Raw genomic sequence first — 21,997 nt, forward strand, 5'->3', positions numbered from 1 at the left:
GTTTCAGTATTTTATTTCTCTATACTTCTATAATTAACGTAAAATTAATGTTTTGACAAAAGATTTTAGAGATCATAAAGCCACTGTAATCTTCCCATTGATTAAAATTGCTTTGCATGATTTCAGTTTGCACAACCATTTTTATGGTCGCTTTACTATTATACAGTGAGGACTATCTGTACTTCTTTAAATCAACTAATTTAAAAGAAAAATGTACACTGTTTCCTCATCAACTTTTGAAAATGTTTAATCACATGACATCAGAGGTCACTGAGGAAATACTGAATCCTTGCCTCATTTCTACCTCGGCTATCAAAGTGCCTATATCCAGCACAAATCTTCAACAACTCAGGGAAAAGCAAAAAGATCACCAGTAATGAAAGCAAAAGTTCCTTTCCCTCAAAACCTTGACTCTATTTACTGCTACTTCACACAGAGTTGTAAAGTTTGATAATTAAACTTCCAAACTTAACAGATTAGAAAAAGGACCCTAATGAGAAAAGAAGTTGTCAGTCACCTCAAGTAGAGACAAATGAAATTCAACACTACACAACAGAGAACTTTATTATACCTATTTGTAAATCTATTAAGTAAATACAAGAGCCTGAAAGGTTAACACCCCTCTCAACTCACCTGATGTCTATCATTTTATCTTATCGTGATGACATTTTTTAAAACATCAATAATACTAAGGGAAAAAACAAACCTATCAGTACCCTAATTTAACAGTAAGACAAAAGAATCTAGAGATTCTCATAAGGTAGAGATGGTATCATTTTTGTATCTTCCTGAATTCCCACATATCACTGAACAACTAGATAGCAAAAGGAAACAGTAAATGACAAGATATTCTCCCAAGAATCCCAAAATACAAGCTTGTGGGAACAAACTACAATAGTCATAAACTCTGGTGTTAAACATTTATGTGGGAAACAACCTAGCTTCAGTGATGAACTTGAGAATAGGACAATTCCAAAAACATTCAACAGATATTAGTTAGAAAGCACAGGCCAATTCAAGAACAGCAGCTGCACTGGGAGGTGTGAGAACTCCATCCAATAGTGCATGGGTAGTAGGAGACCCAAGGTAAGGCTTAAACGGGTGGAAGGAATTTAATACCCATGAACCTTATAAACTAATGGGCCAGGGCTCCCTTGTAGGACAAGGCTCACAAATGAGGAGCAACTGCTGGGAGCAGAATCAAAATTAAGCAGGACAAGGACAAGGAGGAAGGAAAATAGAAGAGCCAAACTACGGGGGGGGGGGGGGGGGGGGGGGGGGGGGGGGGAGGATCAGAGCAAGGAATCCTGAGAAAACAATCTGCCATAATTTTAACAGAAGAGCCCTATAAAGTTACGAAAGTTTTTTTTTTAATTTTTTTAACATTTATTTATTTTTGAGACAGAGAGAGACAGAGCATGAACGGGGGAGGGGCAGAGAGAGAGGGAGACACAGAATCGGAAGCAGGCTCCAGGCTCTGAGCCATCAGCCCAGAGCCCGACACGGGGCTTGAACTCACGGACCGTTGAGATCGTGACCTGAGCTGAAGTCGGACGCTTAACCGACTGAGCCACCCAGGCGCCCCTAAAGTTACGAAAGTTTTATGAACCAAGATTCCATCTAAAAACTCAGGAAAATTAAATTCATATAAAAGAGAAACAGAAATTACACAAGTCAAATCCCATACAAAATTACTAAAAGTAAAAAAGAGAGTAAGGAATAAAACAACATCCCTACAAGAGCAAGCTGAAAAGAGAAACAGATCAAAACTGGAAAGTACCATTTTAATTTTTAAAAAATGTTTGTTAACTTTTGAGAGAGAAAGAAAGAAGAGAGTGGGGGAGGGGCAGAAAGAGAGAGACAGACAGACAGATGATCTGAGGCGGGCTCCGCCCTGACAGCAGAAAGGCCGAGGCCGGGCTCGAACTCACAAACCATGAGATCATGACCTGAGCCAAAGTTGGAAGCTTAACTGACTGAGTTACCCAGGCACCCCTAAATGAACTAAAAAATATTAAGAAAATTATACAAGGCATAAAAGAACACGACTCAAAATTAGACTTTGAAACCAGAATGACCAATCTCAACACATACTTTTTTTATTTAAATTCCAGTTAACATACCATGTAACATTCGCTTCAGGTGTACAATATAGTGATTCAACACTTCCATACAATACACAGTGCTTATTATCATAAGTGCACTCCTTAATCCCTATCACCTATTTCACCCATCCCCCCCGCCTACCTCCCCACTGGTAACCATCTGTTTGTTCTCTGTAGTTAAGAGTCTGTCTCTCGGTTTGCCTCTCTTTTTTTTCCTCTTTGGTCGTTTTATTCCTTAAATTCCATATATGAGTGAAAACATACAGTATTTGTCTTTCCTGATTATTTTGGTTAGCGTAATACTCTCTAGCTCCGTCCACATCATTGCAAGTGGAAAAATATGGAACACCTCATATATTTTTATGTCATCCTTGCACAGGAGCCATGCTAATCTGCTCTGTACCAATACATATGCTTAACAAAATTATAGAACTTTAAAGAAAAAAAACTTTCAATATTTTGACTAAAAAAGGACACGATTTATAATTCATCCAACTATACATTTGTTGTGTGTAGCTTTCTGTGCCCATGTTTTATTTTACAATAAAAAGATTTTTTTTTAATAAAAGGGAACTAGCATTTACTTCACACCTAGTGTTTCATGTGCTTTACATGTTTTCTTATTCATAATGGTATGTGTTTCTATTTTACTGATGGAAGAATGAGACTCAGATACTATGTCACTTGCTGTAGGGAAACAATGGCAAAAGCAGGATGTAAATGTAGGCCTTTTCAAACCTCAAAACAATCAGCACTACAGAAGGAAAGTGGGTAAATATGCATTGTATTTGGGGTGCCTGGGTGACTCAGTCGGTTAAGCTTCCGACTTGGGCTTAGGTCATGATCTCGCAGTCTGTGAGTTTCAGCCCCGTGTCGGGCTCCGTGCTGCCAGCTCGGAGCCTAGAGCCTGTTTCAGATTCTGTGTCTCCCTCTCTTTCTGTCTCAAAAATAAACAAACATTAAAAGAAAAAAATTTTTTTTTAAATATGCATTGCATTTTTGGAAGACTACCTTCATTTTATTTTTTATTATTTTGGTACTTAAAAGAAGTAAGCTTTATTACTTTAGAAAGATTGCTTTCATGAATGAAATAATGTTCCACTAGTATCTGAGAAAAGTAGTATTATACCACATAATGATTTTGGAAACTGGATTTCATCAGTACTAAACTTATTCAGGTAGTTGTCCTTCAAAAAAGACATTTTAGGGGGCACCTGGGTGGCTCAGTCAGTTAAGCATCCAACCTCAGCTGAGGTCATGACCTCACAGTTCTTGAGTTTGAGCCCCACATTGGACTCTATGCTGACAGCTTGGAGCCTAGAGTCTGCTTCAGATTCTCTCTCTCTCTCTCTCTCTCTCTCTCTCTCTCTCTCTCTCTGACCCTCCCTGACTTGTGCACGCACTCTCACTCTCTCTCTCAAAAGAAAAAAAAAAAGGAAAAAAAAAAATTTAGGAGCCTTCAGTTGCCAAAATAAAAGTTTAGGGTTAAAGATATTTTGAAAAACCCTCCCCCCCCACACACACACACATTTTAGTCATCTGGGATATTCAACTACCCAGCATAATCCTTTCATTACCAAAAGGCTACTGGAAGTTTGAACATATTTACTTTTTTAATCTCACTACACCTATACTCTGGAAAAAGTGTACATCTTCATAAAATTATCCAACACCTTAGGTACTTTAGAAATGTCAACAGGGGCACTTGGGTGGCTCAGTCAGTTAAGTGTCCGACTTCGGCTCAGGTCATGATCTCACGGTTTGTGAGTTTGAGCCCCATGTCGGGCTCTGCGCTGACAGCTCGGAGCCTGGAGCCTGCTTCGGATTCTGTGTCTCCTTCTCTCTCTGCCCCTCCCCCACTTGTGCTCTGTCTCTATCAAAAATAAATAAATGTAAAAAAAAAAATTTTTTAAAGAAATGTCAACAGAATTAACTGAAGGTTTTTCATAAGAAACCATCACCTCACATACAACACTGAATAAAGTCTGATCCTACAACTAAAGGGTTAAATCAGAGACCCTCTACCTCTTGACCTTATCATATGCTTGTTCAACCCTCCTCCCCCCCCCCCCCGAAAAACTTTAAACCTACAGAAAGGATGAAAATATGGCACAAGGGTGCCTGGCCAGCTCAGTCAAAGAAGCATGCAACTCTTGATCTTGGGGTGAGTTCAAGCCCCATACTGGGAGTAAGATAAACTTAAGAAAAAAACAAACAAACAAACCAAAACTATGGCACAGTGAAACAGCACTCTCCACCTAAATTCAACAATTAGTAACATTTGCCACCTAACTACATTCTCCTACCTAACTACATTATATTATCACACCCAAGAAATTTAACACTGATAGTATCTACACACAAATTTCCCCAAATGTCACCAAATAATGTCCTGTATGGCTTTTTTTTTTTAATTCCAGAACCCCATCTAAAGCCACACACTTTGAACTCACATTGTCATGTCACTGTCTCCTTTAATCTAGATTTATTCATCTTTTTATGATCTTTTATGACAGTGACATTTTTTAAAAGTTCAGACCAGCTTTTTGCAGAACACGCCTCAAGCAGGATCTACTTGTTGCCTTATGATTAGATTCCAGATAAACATTTTTCTGGCAACAATCTCACACTGGTGATGTAATCATGCCTCTTCTTGACAGAACACGGTGGCAAGGACACAATGTCATTTTGTTTCATTACTGGTGACACTGACTTTGATCAGGTGATTAACAAGCCTGTGTGCTTAAAACGAAAAAAACTGTGATTTAAGTCCTCCTCCCCCTGCTTAATATCCTATAGTGACTTTCCCTTAGAATAAAGTTCAATTAAGTCCAAAATACCTTCCAAGCCCTACAAGGAAGGCCATGACCTACTCTTTAAGCCTAAACTGCTGTTTAAACTCTCTATGGTCCCACAGAGTGCTACACCATGTCTTCTCTGGCCGAAAAATCCCAACATGGATAAATCAATCTCAGACATGCCAAATGAAAGAAGCCAGGCAGCTCAAAAATCACACAATATCTTAAGTTTTACATTAGCTCAATGACACAGCTGTCACTGCCATGGTCATAGTTATGTACAACTTGACATAAAATCCCTCAAGGGAAAGAGATTCCCTGGAGTCTCTTAGAAAATTTCCTTCAGAGCAGAAAGATGCCCCAAGGATTCAGCAAAAGAAATACAGCTGAGCTTGGCTGAAATTCATCTAGGATAGACATTCTGGAGCTTTATGTAATTCACCAAGTACATCATTTTTCTATGTTTTCTACAAATACTTGAGTAAGACCCCTGGAAAGTGCAGTGGCTTATTACTCCTCGTAGTATCTTTGGACAAGCTCAACCCCTTAACATTTCAGTCAGCAAAACATTTAAAGACCATCTGAAGAAGGACTGAGTCCTGGTCATTACCTGAAAAACTTCCATTGACATCTTCTGATAAAATCAAGGAAGTACTAGCATTAAAACTTGCAGAATGAGTTGTCAATGGCCTTGAAAAAAATCCCAGAAGTAACTGAGCACTCTCAAGAAATGGTGAATTATCAAAATTCTTGATGTCATGGAAGATGTGCGGAAAAACAATTCCTGGACAACTCAAGTCAAAAAGTAATTTCTTAGAAGAGTCAGACTGAACACGAAGAAAGTTTAGCAATACTAAAAGTAATTTATTTCATATACATATATTTTCATCTGTGTGTAAGTGCTATTATGATTCTCAAAAAAGCCTCTCTAAATAAATCTCTAATGACATATATAAAAAGTTCTAGGTGCCATTACTGAATACAAGTGATAGTTATGCAGTTCATTTTAAGTAACAAATGTATAAAATGCCCTCAGGAAATGGCTTTACACCTGAGAAAAATCTACAAGTCCTGAGACATCCCAATACAATAATAGACAATACTGCATATACATTTAGTTGTACATGCAATGCTTACCAATCTTCAATTGCTTCATGTTGCTTAAGTTATGATTACTGACTTTTTGTTCTATTTATCTTAGAATTTCACACGTGTAGGCATTAAACATTGTGAACAAAAATTATGATCACTCAGTTCACTGGAGTTCATTTTTCTCTATCTCCTTTAATCTATGTAACCTATAAGCTTCTATTGGAATTCCCTCAATAAATTACTACATTTTTTTAAGTTTTCAGTGTTCAACAGGTCTGGAAAATACAAGGCCCTAGTGACATAAACTTTTTGTGTTAGCATTTTACTACTCTTAGTTTGCTAATGATTTCATACATTGAGAAAATTCTTTTCCCTAATGAAATTTCAAGCACTTACTAGGTATATTCATCACTCCTACTTTATTTCTACATGTTAGATAGGACCAAGCCACCACCATCTCCATATTTTTATTTTTTTCTCCTTTACTGAATCAATTTGTACTTCTGACCCGAACTTCATCTTCTTTTGAATAACCAACTATGTCTCTGGATCCTTCAAAATCATTGCAAATCCTCTTCTAACCTGTATTTATGGTGCCAACAACTCCTTTCAAGTTCAAGGGCACGACTGCTAAACATAATGAACACAGTCTGAATGAACGACCTAAAATCAATGAATTAAAAAATAAAAAGCAGGTTAGCTTGGACTCTAATACTACTTCCAGCATCCACTTAAACACTATCAGACTCCCATACATAAACCTTAACCACAGGAGTGGTTGAGAAGTTCATCTTCTCAGATGAGCTAAATACAGATCTAATGGATTTAATTTATACATATGAACACTGAGTAAGAAAATAAAACCACAAGTCTATATGCTCTGTCTCATCTAACTTGCAGGGAAATAAAAATTTAGTCCAACATTATAATTTCTAATACCAGTGTTTAAACTCTTTGAAATTATTAATTATTTTCCTCTTGGATTTCAATTATCTTAAAAGAGGTCTTTTCAGAAACCTATGGCAAGGTTACCTGATGGATAAACTATACTTACATAACCAGTTCTAAATTAAATAAAACTTGCACTGTTGGTGAAAATCAGAGTGTATTATTATTTACCTCATGATTTTTAAATCCTTTAAAGTTGTATTACAGTTTTTCCATTCAATGGCAAACATTAACCAACTAAGAAACAAACAAGGTTATCTCTAGGTAAATCTAAGCCACTGTGAATCAGCTCAAATCAACCTCATTCTAAAAGTTAGCAGTGTATACACATACACAGACAACATTCAGTAACAACTGTTCTCATACTATTAAAATATTGAAAGGAAAAGTTCTGAACTGTGTTTATCTCTGCTCACCCTCCTCATACATTGTTTTCTTTATATTATCCCTTAGTTTTCTCTACTGATTCTACATTCTTATTGTGACTCAGATCAATTATTCTAACAAAAAGTACCTCTTTTGAAAGTGATTTCAGGTGTGAGCATATGTGGACCTACTCACATAAACAAGCACCAAAGGTTCTTTGCAAAGACAAACAAAGAAATAGAAATAATACAGTGACACCTGGGTGGCTTAGCTGGTTAAGAATCCAACTTTGGCCTAGGTCATGATCTCGCCGTTCTAGGCTCTGTGAGGATAGCTCAGGGCCTGGGGCCTGCTTCAAATTCTGGGTCTCACTTGCTCTCTGCCCCTCCCCCACTCATACTCTCTCAAAAATAAACATAAAAAAAAATAAGAAATAATACAGATTTATCCCCAAACTTCACTGCCTCTTTTCTGATGACTTTTTATTTACAGATGAAAGATAACCAAAAAGCTATCTCTTCATACTGAGTTCCTGAAGAGATTCAATTTTGTCTCCCACATAATTATTACTCCTAAAATACCTTTGAGAATTTTAGCTTAGGGAGGCACCTGGATGGCTCAACCAATTAAGTGTCTGACTTTGTTTGGCTCAGGTCATGATCTCCCGGTTCGTTAGTTCAAGCCCAGTGTCAGGTTCTGTGCTGACAGCTCTAACTGGAGTCTGCTTCAGGTTCTGTCTGTCTCTCTCTCTCTCTCTCTCTCTCTCTCTCTCTCTCTGTCCCTCCCCTACTCATGCTCTGTCACTCTCTCACTCTCAAAAATAAACATTAAAAAAAAAAAAAGAATTTTAGCTTAGAAAGAATCAATACACTTTTTAAGGAAAAAAATGCGAAGTTTGAGGAGATGTCACAATTTCACAGGTGTTTAGCACATGGTCCATTTTTCAAGATGCTTCTACTCTACTTCATAAACACAATCTCCCTTCTATATGTAGCCCTTTCTACTCTAATATGTGCCTGAACTACACTTTATTGCAAATAATAAAACTTGAAAAAACTATTAATAAATTTGGTCAAGTAATGGGAAGGAATCAAGCATGCATTCTGCTTTTCCAGTAGGAACTCTACCAAGTAACCATATAATTCATGAGAGAGAGTTCTTTATAGCAGAATTAGAATATCACCATTTTACAATCCTAAAGGATCTAAGCTATTGTGGTTCACCAAAGGACCAGTTCTGATCTGAAATCGTGACCAAAGGTACGTTAACAAAAGGTACGTAAGTTCTACATAAACATTCATATACTTATATAACAAGTTGACAAAATAATTTTATTTCTGCTGAGTCTACAATAAAAATTGGGGGTCTTTATGTATTATGTCTTAGGTTTTTAAATTTCATGTCTATAAATTTATTGCATTAGCATCAGTGGGCTGAAAATTTAAAAACTGGTTCTTTACAGCAGATCTATGACAAGCACTAAACTAGGCATTGGTTATTAAAATCATTAGGTGAAAGATTCATGAGAAACTTGATAATAAATGGTTATGTTGGCAATACCTGAATCAACTGATCAATCTTAACATACAAAATAGAGAATATGTATGTAACTCTGTGAGGCACTAAGTAAATATATATGAAGAAAGATTGACCATGTGCTTGTAACCGTTTAGCTAGGTAGGGACTTCATACTCTCTGCTCTACATATGCATGTTTTTAACATTCTATACGTAATCGACTGTATAACTGGCCCTAATTCTTCACTATTCCCCACATCCATGCCATTTCTCATGTGACTTTGCAGTTCATTCTGTTTTAGGTGGAATATGTTTCTTCACTCTTGACATCAGGCTCAGCCATGAGACTAGTTTTGGCTTATGTAATGAGAGCAGAAGTGAGAGTGCCATGCCATAAGACATCTTGGCTTAGGCGGAAGGATGAAAGTAGTAGAGCTCAGCAGTGCTGAGCTGACCCATAAACTTGTCAGCAATAAATCAGTATGACACATCCTTCTGAAAATGTTTACTGCCACCTAAAGTGAAATTTCACAAAAAACTAACACCAAAGCATCCATAGCAGGTTCTAAATCAAAAAACCATGATCCTGCTTTCCCTGGAAATACATGCAAAAATACGTAAGAACACAGGGCAGAAGTATACAAAATGGCTATAATCATGCTTAGGTCTCTATGACCCTGTCTTTAAGATACAGATTACACTGAAGGTGACTGGGTGGCTCAGTCGATTAAGCATCTGAATCTTCGTTTCAGCTCAGGCCATGATCTCACAGCTTCGTGGGTTTGAGCCCTGCATCGGGCTCTGCACTGGCAGCAGGGAAACTGCTGGGTATGGTTTCTCTCTGCCCCTCTCCCCCACTCGCACTGTTTCTCAAAATAAATAAACTTAAAAAAAAAAATACACATTATACAGATTCTCTAGCTTTGTAAATTTAAAACATAAATGCATACTTAAATTTTTTTAAGGGGGTAACTAATGAAGGAAAGACATTAGGGAAGAGGAACCACTTAGAGGCACTATTAATTAACCTCTGGAGAGCTAGCCCTGGTGAATCCAAGATTTGCCATACAAGGATAATATGCCTCACAGACAAACTGATAGAAATTTTCTTACCAAAAACCTGAAAATAGTTTTTATATGCAAATACTGCATCAATTCCAAAGGTTGCATTTAAAAAGAACAGAGGCACCACAGTGGCTCTGTGAACTAAGCACTGGACTCAGTTCTGGCTCATGTTATGATCTCACAGTTCCTGGGTTCGAGCCCTGTGTAGGGCTCTGCACTGTCAGCATGGGCTGGCTTGGGATTCTCTCTCCCCCACGCTCTCTCTGTCTCTCTGTCCCTCCCCAACTCGTGCTATCTCTGCCTCTGTCAAAATAACTAAACTTTAAATAAATAAATAATAGTTCATGCTTTGTCTCTGTCTCAAAAATAAATAAACATTAAAAAAAAAAAAAAAAAGGGGGGTGCCTGGGTGGCTCAGTCGGTTAAGCGGCCGACTTCGGCTCAGGTCATGATCTCATGGTCCGTGAGTTCGAGCCCCATATCGGGCTCTGTGCTGACAGCTCAGAGCTTGGAGCCTGTTTCAGATTCTGTGTCTTCCTCTCTCTGACCCTCCCCCGTTCATGCTTTGTCTCTGTTTCAAAAATAAATAAATGTTAAAAAAAAAAATTTTTAAAGAAATAATAAAAACAAAAATAAAAACCCAGCCTTATTAAATCAAGTGCTTCCAATTCTATTTTCTTTTTTAAGTTTTTTTTTTAAACGTTTATTTATTTTTGAGACAGAGAGAGACAGAGCATGAACGGGGGAGGGGCAGAGAGAGAGGGAGACACGGAATCGGAAACAGGATCCAGGCTCTGAGCCATCAGCCCAGAGCCCGACGCAGGGCTCGAACTCACGGACCATGAGATCACGACATGAGCTGAAGTCAGACGCTTAACCGACTGAGCCACCCAGGCACTCCATCCAATTCTATTTTCATCAGCTTTATTGTCAAATTATTTTTGAATTTAAAATTCAGATTGTTATCAAATAAAAAAGTGATTCATTTCTACTGTTACAGGTTTATAAAGCCAATCCAAAAGGAGCCTCTTTGCCCACAAACCACATACTATTTCCATTAAAATACAGCTGAACAAGGTACTTTTGAAAATACTCTTAAAGATAAAATATTATGATGTAATTTTTTAAAGTTTGTTTTACTATACCAAGGTTTATCTCTTCCAGGTATCAAGTAATTTATTATTATAACCTAAATATTTTAAACTGTACAAAATAGAAAATACCAAAACCTATTAGGGGCTCTCCTCTGACCCAAGAATTCCACTCCTAAATATTTATCCAAAAGTAATGAACATCTATGTCCACAAAAACTGGAAACAGAACACATGGCCATCAACATGTGAATGGATAAACAAATTATGGTATATCCACACAGTGGAATACTATGCAACAATAAAAATGAACAAACTACTGATACAACAACATGGATAAATCTCAAAAACATTATGAAAGAAGCCACAATCACTGTATGATTCCATTTATATATAGTCCAAAAGCAGACAAAACTAATGTCTGGTTATAAAAATGGGAACAGTGGTTGCTGCTAGAGGAGTGGAGGGATTAAGTGTCAAAGGGGCACACAGGAACTTGGAAATGATAGAAATGTTTTAGATCTTGACTGGAGAAGTGGTTACATGGGTGTGTTTGTGTGTGTATATGTATACGTGTGTGTGTGTGTGTGTGTGTGTGTGTGTCAAAATTCAAATTGTACACTGAACACCTGGGTGGCTCAGTCAGTTAAGCAAGTGCCCAACTCTTGATTTCGGCTCAGGTCTCACGTTTGGGGAGTCTGAGCCCCAAGCTGGGCTATGTGCTGACAGTACAGAGCCTGCTTGGGATTGTCATTCTTCCTCTCTCTCTGCCCCTCTCCTGCTTGTGCTCGCTCTCTCTCAAATTTTTAAAAATTCAAATTGTACACTTAAAGATCTGTGTATTTCAACTATGCACATTTTGCCTCAATAAAAACAAGCCAAACAAAATACCTATTAGTGACCTTTTCAAACCATTTGTCTCCACAAACCGAAAAACAATGCTACAATAAGCAACTATTTACCTTCAGTCTTCAGCGGGGGGCAGGGGGACCAGATTGTCAAGCTGTGCCATGGTGTCAAAAACAAGGCCAACATTCAAATCTAAGAATCACTCCATTACAAAACCAAAAATCTATCAGGTTAAATCCATTAAGTGGATTTAAGCATCCAATTAACCATCCATTAAAAATGTATACTTTTATTCCTAATTCCCTTTAATTACTTTTTAAAAAGTTACCTGCTCAGTCTAATGCTGTAAATCTGGTACCTTATTTCACTCAGTCAGATGTTGGAGTTGGAAGGAACAGATTTCACTGTTCATGACGATAATGCAATAATACGAAAATGTTCCACCAAATTATAACTTAGAGTCTCACAACAAAACGGATCAAAGACCTAAATGTAAAAGCTAAAACTACAAAGGCTTTAGAAGAAAACATAGGCAATTACACAAGACTTAAGATCATTAGGAAATGCTTCTTCGGAGGCAAACTATAAAACAAACTCTTGACTATAGAGAACAAACTGAGGGTTGCTGGAGGCGAGGTGGGTAGGGCGATGGGCATTAAGAAGGGCATTTGTTGTGATGAGCACTGGGTGCTATATTTAAGTGACCAATACTAAATTCTATTCCCCAAACTAGTAATACACCATATGTTAACTAATGAATTTAAATAAAAACTTGAAGGAAAAAAAAAAAAAAGGAAATGTTCCTTAGGTGAGATACCAAAAGCTAAAGTGACAAAAGGAAATAAATAAGTTGAACTTCATCAAAATTATAAGCTTTTATGTATCAGAGGACACCATTAAAAAGTAAAAATCCAGAGGATGGCAGAAAATATCTGCAAAGCGTATTTCTGATAAGAGACTTGTCACTAGAATAAAGAGCTCTTACAACTCAACAAAAAGACAAGTAACCTACTTTCAAAAACAGGCAAATGATCTGAACAGACATTTCTCCAAAGAAAATATACAAATGGACAATAAGCACATGAAAAGATGTTCAACATCATCAGTCATTAGGGAAATGCAAATCTAAATCATAATGAAATACCACTACACACCCACTATGATGGCTATAATCCAAAAGACAAGTGTTGGTAAAAATGTGGGGAAATTAGAACCTCATGCACTACTGACAGAAAATAGAAAATACTGCAGCCACTTTGGAAAAGTCTGACAGTTCACCAAAAGGTTAGACACAGAATTACTATATGACCCAGCAATTCCACCCCAGTACACATTCAAAAGAAATGAAAACTTATGTCTACACAAACACTTGTACAGGAATATTCATAGAACCATTATGTATAATATCAAGAGTGTCCATCAACTGATGAATGTATAAAAGGTGGTATATCCATACAATGGAACATTATTTGGTAACAAAAAAGAATAAGGTACTTAACACATGCTATAAGACAGATGAACTTTGAAGGCATTACACTAAAAGAAACCAGTCACAAAAGACTACATATTTTAAGATTCTAGTCATATATAATGTTCAGAAAGGCAAATCTTACAGAGACAAAAAAGATTAGTAGCTGTCTAGCATTGGGAAAAAAAGGCAGATGGCCAAAGGAGGGCTGATTGCTAAAAGCTACAGGATGTCTTTTGGGGGTGATGAGAATGTTCCAAAATTGACTGTGGTGACGACGGTCATACAAATCTGTGAATATATTAAAAACCACTGAATTGTGCCCTTTATATTGGCACAATTTTATGGTATATGAATTATATCTCAATAAAACTGTTTTAATAAAAGTGAAGAGTAGAATCTAGGTGTATGCCTAAATGGTGACTAAAATTTCTTCTAACTTGTTAGCTTGAAAATTTTTCATAAAATGTTAAAGGAAAAAAAAAATGTTAAAGGAGGAAGGGACACCTGGGTGGCTCAGTCGGTTAACCATCGAACTTTGGCTCAGGTCATGATCTCACAGTTTGTCAGTTCAAGCCCTGCATCCGGCTCTGTGCTAACACCTCAGAGCCTGGAGCCTGCTTCAGATTCTGTGTCTCCCTCTCTCTCTGCTCCTCCCCCGCTCATGCTCTCTCAAAAAAAATAAACATTAAAAAAAAATTTTTTTAAGTTAAAGAAAAAAATCACAGCATAAAAAGTTTCACTATTACCAATGAACACATCAAAACAATGATTTATCTGTATTTTTATATTCATCTAAATATTCCCAAATTAATTTGGGATTGTTCATCCAAAATGTGTCCAAAGCAGCATTTTAGAATTCTGGAGTCTTAAATTTATATTCATAATGAGACTCAGAGGAGAAGAATTACTAAGACTAGTTCTCCAAATTATAGACAAGGTGAGGGTGTCTTAAATTTACATAGATCTCTGTAAGTTTTAAGACAGAAAAAGGATTCTATTCTCCTGGTGACAAACAGGAATAACAGAATTTTGCAAGTCCAGGCAGCTTTAAAAGTTTGGGAAACATCTGTTATGGTAGATTAGAGCAGATTATTTTACCTTTTGGTCAGTTTCAACACTGCTGGTTCTCATCTTTTAGAAAACAAGCAATTTGACACTCAATTTTTAAGAATTTTCATAACTCAGAATTTTATTAACTCAAAAATAACTACTCTGATATATATATTAGGATTAAATTTTAGCCAAATTTTAAATACCTGTTACTGTGAAATCAAGATCCAGTCTCAGGACAATATGTGCTCTATAATTGAAGTGACCATATGGCAGTTTGCCCAGAAGGATCCTAATTTACACCTGTTCCAACACCCCACCCAGCTTAACATATTCTTCAGTTTTACACATATGCTTATGAATAGCTGCATTTAAGTAACATCAGATGGGTTTATTATACTTTCACTTTATAGTTCCACCTTCTGACATGGTTTTGTCTAGTTCTGCATAGAGTGCAGGTGCAATATACAGTTCTCACTTCTAACTTCAGGTTCAATCTGATAACCCATTTTTTTATCCATTTCTGATAAAATGAAGTACACTTGGACCCTCGGCAACTAGGGATAGCTAACTCTATCCAGTCTTGAGTGCTCAGTTGTGCCACACAGCCACTGCTCAGCTTGCAAGATGCTCCAAACCTGTAGGCCACCATCCACTAGGTCAATGGGAAATGTGAATAAGGTATTTGTAAAGTATATGCAAAAAAGAGATGTCGTGTGTTCCTGCACATAATGTTCAGACAGTAATCTGAGCATTCTTGCTACAGGAGTTTTGCCATTTATTTACTATATTGCATGAATCCAAACTTTTTGTTTGGTAATATTTCATTTTACAGCAATTACAAATTTATTTTCAGCAACTTCTTTTATGTTCTTTTATGTCCTTATACGCCCCAGTTTAGACAAAGAGAATATATGGTCACACTATTATAACCAAACACCTTACTTCCTATCACATTATAAAGGCCTATATCAGGGAATGTACAGACATAACTATATAACCATGTCCTTAATCCTCAAACCATGAACCTGAAGCCATGGCAAGAGCCCACCAATAAGAAAACCAACTAATAGGGGTGCCTGGGAGGCTCAGTCAGTTGAGGGTCTGGCTTGGACTTGGGTCATGATCTCACAGTTCAGGAGTTCGAGCCCCACGTCAGACTCTGTGCTGACAGCATAGAGCCTGGAACCTGCTTCGAGTTCTGTGTCTCCCTCCCTCTCTCTCTCTCTCTCTCTGCCCCTCCCCTGCTCAGGCTCTCTTTCTCTCTCAAAAATGAATAAACATTAAAAAAATTAAAAAAAGAAGAAAACCAACTATCACATTATTACTATAGTAAAGCTGTTTTTTTTGAACCACTGTGATTCTTTTTTTTTTTTAATTTTTTTTTTTTTAATGTTTACTTATTTTTGAGACAGAGAGAGACAGCATGAACAGGGGAGGGGCAGAGAGAGAGGGAGACACAGAATCTAAAACAGGCTCCAGGCTCTGAGCTGTCAGCCCAGAGCCTGACGCGGGGCTCCAACTCACGGACGGCGAGATCATGACCTGAGCCGAAGTCGGAGGCCTAACCAACTGAGCCACTCAGGCACCCCTGAACCACTGTGATTCTTAAGCAAATACAGAAATGTCTCTATTCTACAAAATGCATGAAAAAAATAGCATTCTATTCTACACAACCCAGAATTATATATGCTATACAAATACTCAAATTCTATGAGACTACTTTTCCATTGATTCACAAAGTGCTTCAGAATTGTTTTATCCCTGAGGACTTCATTCATCTTGAGCATCTAACAGAGTTTAGGTTAGAAGGAAACATGAAGACAATTTAAGCATCATAACAGAGATACATTTTATTGTTCTGTATAGCAAATAATTATTCTTCAAACAGCATCCTTTGGAATATAATTCATTAAATAGCCTTTTAAAAAGTATCAAATACATTTGAACGAGTATAAGACAAGTCTACATCTTTAAAAAATTCTTAAAAGACAATCATCTACCTTAAGTAACAAGTTGGCCTCGCTAAAGACAAGGCTATCTGAGGTTCCTGGAGGAATTTCAAAACCTTCCAAGTCTCAAAACCTTCCATGTCTAACGACAGGAAATAATAAAAACTATTCCTTTTGTAACAGCTCTTACATTCTAGATGAGCATCTTCACAAATATTTTAAAATCTCAGGCAAAAAAAATCACCTTTGACCTTTCAAAAAAATATATACTATATAGGATTATCATAAAAGGACAGTTGTCAATGCGTCCCAGGTAAAAAATCTCATCATCTTTCAACTCAATTCAAAAACTTAAATTTAGAAATGCCAAATTTAAAAGTTTAACATTAGGGGTGCCTGGGTAGCTCAGTCGGTTACGCGGCCGACTTCAGCTCAGGTCATGATCTCACGGTTCGTGAGTTCGAGCCCCGCGTCGGGCTCTGTGCTGACAGCTCAGAACCTGGAGCTGCTTTGATTCTGTGTCTCCTTCTCTCTCTGCCCCTCTGCCTCTGGAGCTCTGTCTCTCTCTCTCTCTCTCTCTCAAAAATAAATAAACATTAAAAAAAAATTTTTTTAATAAAAAAAAAGTTTAACATTAGATGTCATTAAAGATTCTGTATCACATGCAATCAACTTTAAAAACACATTAATTCAAGTATGATTACCCTAGTCAACATATCAGGAAAGGTGATGGAGCAGGTCCCACCTCTACTGGAACCAAGAGTCTGAGGCTTAGATAAGGCAAAAAAAAAAAAAAAAGGGGGGGGGGGGGGAACCTGACACGGAGTCCAAAGAACAATATTCTGATAATCCTGCCTCAGTAAAACAGAAAATAGTTACTATGTCTCATACTTGACCTATATACAATTCATATACAACATCAAGTAGCTGTAAAAAGTTTTTAAAGACATTATTAAATATGATCTTAACTTCTTAATAACATTATGTCAACTCCTTAACCAAGAAAACAATAACCTCTGCTTTAGGTGGTTAACCATTCAGCCCAAATGCTTTTACAGATTTTAGGTCTCTCCCTGATTTCTATCACATAAAAATGTCATTTTAGAAAATCCTGATACAGGGGCGCCTACAGCTGGCTCAGTCAGTAGAGCTTGCAACTCTTGATCTCCAGGTTTTTCTAGGGGTTTTGAGCTCCACAGTGAGTGTAGAGATGAAAGAAAGGAAAGAAAGGAAGGAAAGGAAAGGAAAGGAAAGGAAAGGAAAGGAAAGGAAAGGAAAGGAAAGGAAAGGAAAGGAAAGGAAAGGAAAGGAAAGGAAAGGAAAGGAAAGGAAAGGAAAGGAGGAAGGAGGAAGGAAGGAAGGAAGGAAGGAAGGAAGGAAGGAAGGAAGGAAGGAAGAAAGAAAGAAAGAAAGAAAGAAAGAAAGAAAGAAAGAAAGAAAGAAAGAAAGAAAATCCTGATACAAATTGAAATGTGCCAGGATAGAAATTGAAATCGCCTCTTTAATTTATGAACCAGGATTTACATACAATCGTCAGAAACACAATCTATGCGCAAAGTAAGCTTGCGGCCAAAGCTTGAGGCCAGTACTTGTCTTTCACTCCAGAGAAGAGTAATTCAGGAGTAAACTATAGAAAAGAGATACCTACTCAGATTTCCAGACAGACCTCTTAGAAATATCTGATTTCACCTACTTTACTTGTACATCTCTTTACTGGTCAATACGATGTCAATGACATATCATGGGTTAATTGTAGGGGTTTTTTTTTTTCTCCTTACTCATACATGAAATAATAATATATTTAATGAAGTATATTATTTCCCTGATGGCTCCTCCTGAAAATGCTTCCAACCCGGTTCACATCTATTAGTCCAAAATAAAAATATACATGAGTATGCTATAAAACATAAAGGACCTTGAAATTTAAAAAAAATCAGCAGTTCACTTGAAGCTCAAATACATCAAATTGATCAAGACTCTCTTTCAAATGCAAGTTAAACCAAAGTGTCAACTAGAAAAAAAGTTTATGTTCCATACTCCTGAGACAAATAAATTGGAAACTGAATCTTTAACTTCCTGCTGCCAGTTAATTTCGTGAAAATACTCTTATACCACTACATATTTTTCAAAGTCTGTAAATTAGGTTTCAGTTCTGTTGGTACAGTCATTTCTTCTATGAACACAAAGCTAAGTTATAAGTCTCAAAAGAGAGAAGAAAAATGCTTTGCAAATGTACAGAGTGTAAAGAGCTGTACAATGAGGTTTACATTCGCTTCTGAGGTCTGAAACTACTTCAGGGTCTTCATTTACCTTCATAATCCTGAGACAAGAGCTTCACGGAGTCTAAGCATCAGTTTCCTTGGTTTAAAAGCGCATATCGCTACCTTACTATCTCTTCTCATTTGCTCAACAAATAGTTTTTGAATGTTTACGAGGAACTAAGCAATCATTAGCAAAAAAGGACCTACTAGCAAGTGACACTTAGGCACCACCTTGGAAACAGAATACCATGAGTAAGGCACTACTATCTGACTTAGAACACCAATTCCCACCTGACTTTTAAAATCCCACACACCCGAATGAAATTTAAAGTAATTTCTCAAAGCGAGGCTCTAAACAGCATACAGGAGGTACATCTTGCTCAAGTTAATCCCAATTCAAAACTGCAGTTTCCCGCTGACAAAAACGACTTTGTAAGGGTCTGAAAGAACGCCAAGCCAACGAAAATTTTAATACAGAAGTGAAAGCAAAGGTGCTCAATTTCAGAAGCGAGACGGACGAAGAGGTCTAAAGAAAAAAGTGAGTTGGAGGTGACGAGAAGCGCAGCAGCGGCCCAAACGTGCTCTCCCCACATCGAGTTAGCAACTTTTCCAGCACGCCGGGATTCCCCACTTCTCCAGCCCTCGGCGGTGGCGGCCGCGGCTCGCGTCCCGGAGAGGGATCCGCACCGCGGGGAGGGGGATCCACTGCCAACAAACGAGTAAAAGCAGCCAGCGACTGGGGGCGGGGTTAGACCCACGCTCCAGCCCTCGGAGGATGGGGGGGGGGGGGGAGGGCAGCGGAGTGAGGGGCCATGGGCCCTGACCAGGGGACCAGGACCGGAGGAGGGGGGAGGCGAGGGGAGCCGCAGTCACGCGGCCTCGCCGCCGCGGACCCCAAGGCCGGCGTTAGGGTACGGGGAGGGCCCCACCGAAGGCAGGCGGGAAATGGGGTGGCGGGAAGACGGGAGGCCGGCACGGCTCGAAAGCCGCACGCGAGGCCCCGACCCTGCCCTGCCTTCGGCGGGTCCCCGGAGATCCACAAAAGGCCCCCAGCCTCTCGAAGGGACGAGGGTGAGGGCTGAGGAAGCAAACACGCACAACCCGCTGGCCTCCCTACCTCCACCCTCCGGCCGCGCTCCCCGGGCTCCGAGCCCCACAGCGGCGCGGGGGAGGCGGGGGCCAGCGACGCGGCCGCGGGAGGCTGACGCCCTCCCCGACGCCCAAAGACCGGCGGCCGCAGGAACCCCGACACGCAGACAAAATCAACAAAGCACCTGCCGCTCCCGAGGAGAAAACATGCCACAGGCCCCGACCAAGGACTCTCCGACGCGCAGCTGCCCGGGCCGCAGGGCTGCGCTGACGGGCTGGGGGGAGGGGGGGTCGAGCGGTGGTTCCCCGGCCCCGGAGCCTCGCCTGCGCCCGGAAGCGGTGAGGCAGGGACCCCCACGCGAAAGACTGACCTTGGAGTCTCCGTTGCACAGAGCCATCGGGGCTGGGGCCGCGGCAGCGGTGGCCACACTATGAGACGGGGCGGTAGAGGGCTGGCGGGGTCGACGCCGCGGGCCGGGGCTTGAGAAGGAGGCCTGGTCCAGAAGCCGGCGGGCGCCGAGAAGAGCTGGCCGACTGCGAGGCGCCGAATCGAGCAGCAGCCGCGGAACGCGGGCCCCAGCGCCGCGGGAGAGGAGACCAGCAGCGCGCACGCTGCCCCCGCCTCCTGCTTCCGCCCCGGCCGGCCACTGGGAGGAGCCAGAGCCCGTTTGGCTAGGCAGCCAAACCGCGGACACCCCGCAGCTGCCGCCACGGCCAAACAAGCCCGCCTCGGAAGGAGGGGCCTTCGGGGCCCGGCCCCGCCCCCAGGTCCTTTCGCGCCGCCGAGGCCCGCCCCCGGGAAAAGAAAACCGCCGCTTCTCCGGCCTGCCCGCCCAAGGGAAGAAGTGCCCGCGGCGTCTGGCCCCGCCTCCGCCGCCAAAGTCCGCCCCATTTAGGAACCTGCCCCGCCTCCGCCTCCCCTGGCCTGCCCTTGGGAGGAGGAGCCCGCAGCTAACAGCCCGGCTCCGCCCTTCCCGCCCCCGCACCGGGCCACGGGCCGCGGGAGGAGGGGCCCTTGGCGGGCGGCCCCACCTTCGCCCCCAAGGTCCACCTCCGAGAAAACCCTAAGCCTCGGAGAGCTTTTCGTAGGCCTGCCTGCCGGCATCCTTTAACCACTGTGAGAGGCTGGGGGCGCGGACTAAGAAGCCTCCCGAGGGCTGGGCCCCTGGGGGAGCTCTTAGCCGTTTTCGCGGCCGCATCTCAAGTTGAGGCACGTTGAAGAGGCCAAGGCTACTATGAAGAGTTTTGTGGTAACATCTCCAGAGACATCACAGCGAGACTTGCTCACATAGGGTCCCAAAAGTTCTACAACGGGTGCAGATTTTCAAAAGGAAGAGGTTTGGGAGCGGCAATCTGGTAGGATGGTGGGCCAGGGAACTGGCCACGAAGTTCTGTTTGCACAGCCTCCAATGTTTTTATTTATTCTGGGGAGGGGGCTATAGTCCTTCCAGCTACTCCTTAGCACCCATCAAGAGGAGTTGTTTAAATTTGGTCACCTGGGAGCCTAAATCGGGGTTGGAGAATAAGTAACACTTGGAACAGCTTCCAGATTAACAAAGCCTTCTAACAAATATTCAATTATTACAATACAGCCATTTGCTGAGCTCATGCTATGTGTCAGGCTCTAGTCCAGGTGTCAAGAAGCCTGAATAAGACAACCCTGATTTACGAAACCTCCATTTTATTCTAACCAATTCCACGAAAGTATTGAGGTCGGATTTATGTTCGTATACATTTTTTACTAATAAAAAAAAAAATGAGGCTCGGTGAGATAATGTTCTTCTCTGCCTCTCATTATAGGAGGTAAGGGGTACCTGATCTGGGAAAGGATAGACGGTTTATTAGTTTCAGGAACAAAAGGTCCCAAATCTTATCAGGCCTTGGAGTCAACGAAAGTATTTCACTTACCCTTTTTTGAGTTGAAAAATGGATACTTGAACTTTCTAAAGCCATGGATACTGGGCTCTCTTGGTAGGTCCGTATGAACCTACGGTGTAGTAAGAGAACGGTGTAGTAACCAATAGGAAAGACTCAGTTGCATCAATATTGACCCAGAACGGAATGGAATGTAATATGATGTGCCAGTATTAAGGATTGGCTAAAGCCCATCTATACTAGATAATACCTATTTTAAATATGTTCTGATGGTCACCTGTGTTTATGGCTAAGCATATCAGCATGTACCACAATCCTTAAATCTTAAGGTCCTCTGCAACTTTTGACTTGACCCCTCCCTCTTTCTTGAAACTGGATTTCTCTTACAGACACACCATTAGAGGTGTCTTTTCACCTGTAAGATTGTTCTTGGTCACTTTTTTTTTAAGGCTAGCTCATGCTCTTTTG

The 21,997-nt window shown here is 40.1% G+C and overlaps 1 protein-coding gene and 1 non-coding gene across 3 annotated transcripts in view; both read right to left on the reverse strand.

Moving 5' to 3' along the window:
- The window catches only part of GMPS (guanine monophosphate synthase), an 80,045-nt gene extending 58,404 nt beyond the window's left edge, over positions 1-21,641 (reverse strand). The window contains exon 1 of one of the 2 annotated variants that reach the window (XM_023260444.2): positions 21,563-21,641. In XM_023260444.2, coding sequence (XP_023116212.1) covers positions 21,563-21,607 — 45 coding nt within the window. In that variant the 5' untranslated portion in view covers positions 21,608-21,641. Of the gene's footprint in view, positions 1-19,839; positions 20,015-21,562 lie in introns of those variants that run through there. The other variant, XM_023260445.2, reaches the window with a different exon arrangement.
- On the reverse strand, positions 2,440-2,541 carry LOC111556398. The gene has a single exon (XR_002735883.2). It is a non-coding gene; the product is annotated as a U6 spliceosomal RNA (small nuclear RNA).
- Positions 21,642-21,997: the final 356 nt, after the last annotated feature.

This window comes from Felis catus, chromosome C2 (genome assembly GCF_018350175.1).
Source record: "Felis catus isolate Fca126 chromosome C2, F.catus_Fca126_mat1.0, whole genome shotgun sequence".
In the NCBI taxonomy this organism is placed as follows: Eukaryota; Metazoa; Chordata; class Mammalia; order Carnivora; family Felidae; genus Felis; species Felis catus.